Source organism: Simochromis diagramma, unplaced genomic scaffold (genome assembly GCF_900408965.1).
Source record: "Simochromis diagramma unplaced genomic scaffold, fSimDia1.1 OVJJ01000323.1, whole genome shotgun sequence".
NCBI lineage: Eukaryota > Metazoa > Chordata > Actinopteri > Cichliformes > Cichlidae > Simochromis > Simochromis diagramma.
The window spans coordinates 622309-631763 of NW_024386770.1; the positions used below are offsets into that span (position 1 = coordinate 622309).

The following is a 9455-nucleotide window of genomic DNA, read 5'->3' on the forward strand; positions in this document are numbered from 1 at the left end:
AATTCAATTCAATTCAATTTCAATTCAATTTTATTTATATAGCGCCAAATCACAACAAAAGTCGCCTCAAGGCTCTTCATAGATACAGAGAAAAACCCAACAATCATATGACCCCCTATGAGCAAGCACTTTGGCGACAGTGGGAAGGAAAAACTCCCTTTTAACAGGAAGAAACCTCCGGCAGAACCAGGCTCAGGGAGGGGCGGGGCCATCTGCTGTGATTGGTTGGGGTGAGAGAAGGAAGACAGGATAAAGACATGCTGTGGAAGAGAGACAGAGATTAATAACAGATATGATTCAATGCAGAGAGGTCTGTTAACACATAGTGAGTGAGAAAGGTGACTGGAAAGGAAAAACTCAGTGCATCATGGGAATCCCCGGCAGCCTACGTCTATTGCAGCATAACTAAGGGAGGATTCAGGGTCACCTGGTCCAGCCCTAACTATATGCTTTAGCAAAAAGGAAAGTTTGAAGCCTAATCTTGAAAGTAGAGATAGTGTCTGTCTCCTGAATCCAAACTGGAAGCTGGTTCCACAGAAGAGGGGCCTGAAAACTGAAGGCTCTGCCTCCCATTCTACTTTTAAATACTCTAGGAACAACAAGTAGGCCTGCAGAGCGAGAGCGAAGTGCTCTAATGGGGTGATATGGTACTACAAGGTCATTAAGATAAGATGGGGCCTGATTATTTAAGACCTTGTATTTGAGGAGCAGGATTTTGAATTCAATTCTGGATTTAACAGGAAGCCAGTGAAGGGAAGCCAAAACAGGAGAAATCTGCTCTTCAGGGAGTTTTTAGGACTTCCTGATAATAATGAATTACAGTCGTCCAGCCTGGAAGTAATAAATGCATGAACTAGTTTTTCAGCGTCACTCTGAGACAGGATATTTCTAACTTTAGAGATGTTGCACAAATGGAAGAAAGCAGTCTTACATATTTGTTTAATATGTGCGTTGAAGGACATGTCCTGGTCAAAAATGACTCCAAGGTTCCTCACCGCGTTACTGGAGGCCAAGGTAATGCCATCCAGAGTAAGAATCTGCTTAGATACCATATTTCTAAGATGTTCAGGGCCGAGTACAATAACCTCAGTTTTATCTGAATTAAGAAGCAGAAAGTTAGCGGCCATCCAGGTCTTTATGTCTTTAAGACATTCCTGCAGTTTACCTCATTGGTGTGTGTTATCTGGCTTCATGGACAGATAGAGCTGGGTGTCATCTGCATAGCAGTGAAAATGTATGCTATGCCTTCTAATGATATGGCACTAGGGAAAGTTATGAAGGATCTTCTTATGGTGCAATGGAGAAGCTCTTGACACACACTTCACACTTGTCAGGCAGACACCAACTGGTGTCTGGTGTGACTGAGGCCTTACCTGCATTATATTGAGGGGAATGCAGATGTCTGAGGTGAACTGCTGTCATGTATGTATTTAGTAAAATACACAAAGGAAATCGGGATATGAGAAATAAAACAATGAAAGGCAGAAAAACGTACTGTAAATATATTTATTTATTTATTGAGAATATGAATCATTTCCCGTCAGTCACAGTCACTGTATTCCTCGTGAACATGATGAACATTTTTTGTCGGACTGCTTTGATCTGCATCCCATAGATAACAGCATTCAGTGCTGGAGGAACCACATGGAACATCATGGAGGCTAACTTCCTTTGGTCTGTCAAATGTGGGAAGCGATGGAGGAGCACCATGATGGTGGATGACAAAAACATGATGACGAACATAGCCAGGTGGGTGGTGTAGGTCTGGAGCGCCCGGCTGTTCAGTGTCTTGCTCTTGCTGCTCAGACACACCATGGCGATCCTCAGGTAGGTGATAATGATACTGCCGAGGGAGGAGCCAAATAGGAGGACAGTGTAGCCGAGACCGTAAATGTTATTGATGAGGATGCTTTCACAGGAGAGCTTAAACAAAGAGGCATTGTCACAGAAAGGGTTAAATATGATCCACCTGCAGCGTGACAGGCGAACGCTGAGGCCCACGAGGATTGTCACCATAACGAAGATTACTGCCCAGGCCAAGACCGACAGCTTCACCACCATCCAGTTGGTCATGATGGTGGCGTACTGCAGCGGGTTGCAGATTGCCACATAGCGATCAAAAGCCATGATCATGAGTATAGTGTGAGAGGCACCTATATAAATGTGAACACAAAAGGCCTGAATGACACAGTCTACATAGTGGATGTACCGATCTGAGCTGGGAATAAAAATATCCCTCAGCATACGTGGAAAGATTGTTGTGGCTCCAAATACATCATTAATGCTCATGTTACAGAAGAGCAGATACATGGGCTGGTGGAGGCTACTATCCAGCGTGATCAGGATCACCAGGACAATGTTGGAAAACATGGTGAAGATATAGATGAGGAGGAGGAGGATAAAGGTGGGAATGGAAGCATCTGGGCTGACCTGTAAACCTTCTAAGAGCAGGATATCTGAAGTCTGGTTTTCCATAGTGCAGAAGGTTACTTTCAACCTGGAGAGAAGACAGAAAAACATGTTTATTTCCAAATTTGAAAAGTGATTTTCAAGTGTTTTTGAAAGCCACTTACAGGCAGAACTTTGTGCTATTACAACCTGAATTTGAATAAGTTAAATTCGTATTTGAATTTCTCAGATTGAATCTGAATTGCTCAACTTGAATAAAAGCTTCTAAAACAGAATTTGAATTAGCTTAATTTGAAATCCCATGTATTTGTTTGAAAAGGTTCATCACTAAGTTGAAATTGAATTTTATATTCTGAAAATTAAATAATTACATTTGAATTTGTATTCCATTCTTCTTTAAATTTAGCTCCTGAATGATTTCAGTTTCACTTTCCACCATTCAATTTCAGTTCTAAAATTCCGTTTTTGTCAAACATCTAGGTCCTTTATGAAAACCACAGAGTAATTGAGTGCCAGTTAATAGAGCTACGTTCTACCTGCGGACCCAGTGTTACAAAATGGACCTGCAGCATCTTGAGCTTGAGCGGGGCACAGATTAAGTATTCAGAAGTCATTCATCATGTCAAATGACAGATCGTATGAACAAAGAGAATTTAGAAATGTAATTATTGATAACAGTAAACAAGCACAGATAGCGAAATCTACAGCTGTTTAGAGAATGAGAAGTGTTGGGGTTTTTTTTTTTTCAAAGTTTGCCATTTCAGTGATAGTCTTATATCATGTCTTTTAAAGAAGGATGGAATACAAAAATTCAGTTTCAATTTAGTGATGTTCATTCTCAATCCAGTACACTGAATTTCAAATTAGGCTAATTCAAATTCAGTTTTAGAAGCTTTTATTCAAGTTGAGCAATTCAAATTCAATCAGAGCAACCAACAAGCAGAATTCATGACTGTAGAGAAATGGCACTAGGGAAAGTTATGAAGGATCTTCTTATGGCCTCTAACAGTTGACTCACCTCTGTGCTAGTCCTGCTGGATCTCGTTACAGCTTTCAATACTGGTGCAGTGGTTTAAATCATATCTATTTTTTAAACTTTGATTTAGCTGCGTAAATGGGAAGTCTTCTTCACTGACTAAGATTAATTATGGAGTTCCACAGGGTTCTGTGTGAGGATACTTTGTTTACATTATACATGCTTCCCTTAGGCAGCAGCATCAGAAGACATGGCATACATTTACACTGCTATGGAGATGACACCCAATTCTATCTGTCCATGAACCCGGATAACACACACCAATTCAGGAATGTCTTAAAGACATAAAGACCTGGATGGCCGCTAACTTTCTACTTCTTAATTCAGATCAAACTGAGGTTATTGTACTCGGCCCTGAAAAGCTTAGAAATATGGTATCTAACCAGATTCTTACTCTGGATGGCATTACCTTGGCCTCCAGTAATGCTGTGAGGAACCTTGGAGTCATTTTTGACCAGGACATGTCCTTCAACGCACATATTAAACAAATATGTAAGACTGTGTTCTTCCATTTGTGCAACATCTCTAAAATTAGAAATATCCTGTCTCAGAGTGACGCTGAAAAACTAGTTCATGCATTTATTACTTCCAGGCTGGACGACTGTAATTCATTATTATCAGGAAGTCCTAAAAACTCCCTGAAGAGCAGATTTCTCCTGTTTTGGCTTCCTGTTAAATCCAGAATTCAAAATCCTGCTCCTCACATACAAGGTCTTAAATAATCAGGCCCCATCTTGTCTTAATGACCTTGTAGTACCATATCACCCTATTAGAGCACTTCGCTCTCGCTCTGCAGGCCTACTTGTTGTTCCTAGAGTATTTAAAAGTAGAATGGGAGGCAGAGCCTTCAGTTTTCAGGCCCCTCTTCTGTGGAACCAGCTTCCAGTTTGGATTCAGGAGACAGACACTATCTCTACTTTGAAGATTAGGCTTCAAACTTTCCTTTTTGATAAAGCACCCCCTTTTTTCTTTCCACATTCACTGGTCAAAGTGCAAAACTGAAGTAAATATTCTTCACAAACATGAGCAAATCTTTTTAAATGACGCAGTCCAGAAAAATTTGAAAACTGAGATTTTGCAATTTGTATTTAACCCGAAACAAAAATGAAGATGGAACACACAAAACTGGAGCTCGAGCCAAAAAGAAATAGCTCAAAATAAAATTTTAATTTAAATGTTAAATATCTATTTTGGTGATAGAAATAGGATCAAAGAGATTTTCCAAAAATTGTGAACTGATGTTCCTCCGGTGAGTCATCATCAGTCACAGACTTGATTTTGAAAACTCAGCTCACATTAGGTAATAGAAACTATTACACTTGTTTATGAACAATCACAAACAAATGGAAAGTCAAATGGAAACGTCTGGACACATGATGATTGTCAGCTTCTTTTGCTTTTTATTTTTTTTAAATAAATAGGCACTATTTCCAAAGCAATTACCAAATGTTCCCTTGTTACTAGAATTAGAACTCCTTAATTGAAGTTTCCTCATGTTGAGCTTTTGTTTGTTCATTGAAATTTTAGTCCAAGTATTTATTTTCAGCAGTATAAAGATTAAATCTTTATACTTATAATTAATTTTCTTTTTGCTGACCACATGATAGATCCCCATTAACCCTTCAAGAGTCAGGGTGAGGTTTATTTTTAGTCGGTTACTAACCAGACATATTTTCAAACTTTTAAAACATTTTGCATGGCAGTAGTTAGTAGTAATAGTTTCTATCAGTAGATTACAAATTTTGATGTTAAACAAAATCCACTCCTAACTCTGGGTAGGTCAACCACCTAAAATTACTGTCAACATTTAATCAGCCCAACATTCTAATATTTGGGTTTGCTTGTTGTTTACTCCTAAAACCACCTTTTACTAATTAAATCACCAGAAATAGGAGTTGAATCAAAAGAGCAAATGAAAGCCATCCTACAATGAATCGGTGGTAGTGGAGTTAAGACATCACTAAATGCAACACAAATAAAAAAAAAAGGATACATATATTTTAGTCTGTAGTAAGATCAGGTAGTGCGTGTGTTTGTGTCTCATACGCACCTCAGTTGACGTGAACCTGCTCAAATCACACTTGAGGCTTGGCTGACATGTTTTTTATAATGTGAACATGCACCCAATGCACCAGGGTTTGTTGCGTCAGTAAACTCAGATCTGAAAATATCCGTAAGTTCTGCAAACATCTTTCTCCAAGTTTGTACATTTATATTTTTGAATTTAGAAATCACAGAAGAAATTAATTTGAACCAAAAGCAAAGCTTGATTATTACAGGTATTGGGATTTTCAGATCCAAGACCAGCTGTAATTCTGTTGGAAATATCAACCAGTTTTGCCCCAAAGGGCTTTCTTAGCTTCCTGCTTGAAAATTATGTGCCCAAAATGAATGGATTTTAAATACAATGATATTTACAATTACAATTACAAACTCTTTGTAAATGTAACCTATATGTCCACTCACCAAAGAATGATCAAAACAATATTGATAACAACAGAGGGTAATTTGTTTAGGGTCTGATGGCAGTTTACCATTGGTGTCCAATACCTTAAAGAATTGCCGAACTGGAGCACATATGTCCTTAACACCTCCTAACATACCCTCTTATACATCAGCTTGACACTGGTACATCAAAAGAAACTTAATCAAAATGTTTACAACCTGAACAACTTACAGTTCCCCTGGAATGTAATGTAAACAAAGAGAAGAAGAAAAGAGAGAAAGAAAAACAATATTTGCATCAATTACCCACTTCTCTGAGCCTGGAGATATGTGAATATATTATTTAGAGTCTTTTCTCAGTCCTGGCCTTGTAAACTGCAACCTCCTCAGTCCGTAATCAGAGAGTGTCTATTTGGCAATAACCAAAATGTCTTTGTATAGTCTTTGTGAATGAGAAAACAATTGTGATAGCTGGCCAGTAAAATGAAAAAAATGTATGGCACTAATTGTGTACATGGGTGTAAGTACTTCAGTCCAAATACTCGAGGTCCAAAGAAAAATGGCACCAGTGAAACAGCATGACAGTGAGGCCTCTTCTGAAAAAAAAAAAAAAGAGTCTCCTCCACCACTGGCAGGGGAACGAACAATAGTATTTTAAGGCTACTGCAGATGTAAATATTCACCACTAGCTCACCATAGTTGCTCTCCGGCACAGCTACAAGCCATGTGAGTTCATAGCCCCTCCTGATAGAGTGTACTACCCCAGCTGACTGTCGTAAAGCAGCTGCAAATCAATAGCAATAAAGAAAACCTCAAAATCATTGCAGAACATTTTATAACAGAACACCCAATATAGATATTGTCATGGTCCTGCGGCCATGACTCAGTGACTTTGTGTTTGTGTTCTTTATTGTTATTACTTTCATTATTATTCGTGGCTGTTTTGGGATGGTTTGTGTTTTGGGATTTTAGATACTGGGTTCTGGGTTTGTGCTCCCTCTATTGGTCCCTGGTGTTAGTGTTCCCCTGTCTCGTCAGGTTAATCAGGTCCAGCTGTGTCCCCCACCTGTGTGTGATTTCCCAGTGTCTCTCTGTGTACTTATAGTGTGTGTTTTCCTCTGTTCCTCGTCGCGTCGTCTGTGTTCATACTCTGTGAAATCCCCTGCGTGCTCTCCCTGCTGTTCTCCCTGCTGTTCTCCCTTCATGTTCAGGTTTGCCACTCCTTGGTGTAGTTTCTCCCAGTTTAGTTCATCCTTAGTTCTGTTTTGCCATCTCCACTTTATGTTTGGTATTGTTAATAAATCGCCCTCACGTCTAAATAAGTACTGCATTTGAGTCCTCCTTTCCACTCCTCACACGGCCACTGACCCGAACCGTGACAGTACGACGCGACCACAAGATGGACCCAGCAGCGCTTAATCCGTCTAAGGAGCTACGGGAAAATCTCGTCGATGCCACACAGGAGCTCATCGACCTGTGGCTGGAAAACCCGGGTGGCCAGTCCCAGTGCGCTATAGAGAGGCGGCTACAGCGTCTAGTGACCGGTCTCCCATGGCTTCTAGGCTCGCTATGTCCGTGGGAGCGGGAGTTTCATCCTCGCCTGGTCCAGCTTCAGCCTCGCCTGGCCCTGGTCCAGCTTCAGCCTCGCCTGGTCCTGGTCCGGCTTCAGCCTTGCCCGGTCCTGGTCCGGCTTCATCCTCGCCTGGCCCAGCTTCATCCTCGCCTGGTCCGGCTTCATCCTCGCCTGGTCCAGCTTTCGTGCCTGCATCCTCGTCTGGCCCAGCCTTCGTGTCTGCATCCTCGTGAGTAAAAATTGAGTAATTGAGTAAAAATACAACTTTGTCAGAAAAAGAGTATTGCACTTAGTCTTGTTGCACATGAGTGGGTTTGTGTGTTTGATCAGCTGCAAAGTCTTTGTTGTGGAGTCTGACAGCAGATCGGGTGCCGCAGCCTGCCACTGAAGGAGCTGCTCAGTGCTGTCAGAGTCTCCTGCATGGGTTGGGAGATGTTGTCCAAAAGGGATGACAGCTTAGCCACCATTCTCCTGTCACTCACTACCTCCACTGGGTCCAGAGGGCATCCTAGAACAGAGCTGGCCCTCCAGATCAGTCTCTTCCTGTCCCCAGAAGAGTTGCTGCTGCCCCAGCAGACCACACCGTAAAAGATAGCTGAGGCCACCACAGAGTCATAGAAGGTCTTCAGGAGTGGGACCTTCACTCCAAAAGACAGTACAGCCTGCTCTGCCCTTTCCTGTAGAGGGTGTCCTAATTATGAGTCCAGTCCAGTTTATTGTTCAGATAAACACCAAGGTACCTGTAGCTGTCCACAGCCTCAATGTCCATACCTTGGATGTTCGGTGGTTGCAGTGGAGGATGTTTGTGCCTGCGGAAGTCTACCACCAGCTCCTTGGTTTTATTAGTGTTGCTCTGGAGGTAGTTCAGCTGGCACCAGTCCTCAAAGTCCTGAGTCAGTTCTCTGTACTCCTTGTCGTCCCCATCAGTGATGAGGGCGACTATTGCAGAGTCATCAGAGAACTTCTGCAGGAAGCACTGGGTGGAGTTGTGGGAGAAGTCTGCAGTGTAGATGGTGAAGAGGAACGGAGCCAGAACCGTTCCCTGTGGGGCCCCTGTACTGCAGACGACCCTGTCCGACACACAGCCCTGAGTTCTCACATACTGTGGTTGGTCAGTGAGGTAGTCCAGAATCCATGTAGTGAGGTGGTGGTCCACTCCGGTGTTTTCCAGCTTGTCCTTCAGGACCATGGGAAGAATAGTGTTGAAGGCACTGGAGAAAAAATCAAATAACATGATTCTCACAGTGCTCCCAGCGGTCTCCAGGTGAGAGAGGGAACGATGTAGGAGGTGAATGACAACATCATCCGCTCCGATGCCAGGCTGGTAGGCAAACTGAAGTGGGTCCAGTGATGAGCTCACCTGGCGCCGAAGCTGAGCCAGGACCAGCCGCTCCATGGTCTTCATCAGGTGGGATGTCAGAGCCACCGGCCTATAGCTGTTGAGGTCCTTGGGGCGTGAGGTCTTTGGCACTGGTACAACACAGGAGGTTTTCAAGAGTTGTGGGATTCTCCCCAGCCTCAGGCTCAGGTTGAAGAGGTTCTCCATCACCCCACACAGTTGGTCTGCACAGGACCTGACGACCCTTGAGCTCATGCCATCTGAACCCCCTGCCTTCTTGGCTTTAATCCTCCCCAGTTCCCTTCTAACCTGGGTTGTTGAGAGAGACAGGCTGGAGCCTTGTGTTGAGTGTGTATTGGATGCTGTTGTTGGGGGTGGGGAGGAGTGAGCAGGGTGAGTAGAGGAGGTGTGAAGTGTCTGAGGTGTCAGAGATGGAACAGATTCAGTTCGTTTGCCCACCTCACATCCCTCCCAGGCAGAGAGTTCTGATGTTTGTGGCACGAGATGGTTCTAAGGCCTCTCCAGACTTCACCAGAAGCTGGTTCTCCATCTTCTGCATGTAGCTGTCCTTCCCATTCATTATCAGCTCTCTCTGCCCCCTTTTCAACTCCTCTTTGTCTCTGGATTTTAAGGCCCTCCTCTTCTGCATGAGG

General features: G+C 42.7%; 1 protein-coding gene across 1 annotated transcript; it reads right to left on the reverse strand.

The window, feature by feature from the left end:
• Positions 1-1459: 1459 nt before the first annotated feature.
• LOC120737738 (olfactory receptor 52J3-like) lies at positions 1460-3115 on the reverse strand. The gene has a single exon (XM_040038586.1). The coding sequence runs from the start codon at positions 2518-2520 to the stop codon at positions 1531-1533; it is 990 nt and encodes a 329-aa protein (XP_039894520.1). The 5' UTR covers positions 2521-3115; the 3' UTR covers positions 1460-1530.
• Positions 3116-9455: the final 6340 nt, after the last annotated feature.

Coding starts and splice junctions, on each gene's coding strand:
- LOC120737738 (XM_040038586.1), bottom strand. CDS start 2,520: ATGTTTTTCTGTCTTCTCTCCAGGTTGAAAGTAACCTTCTGCACTATG.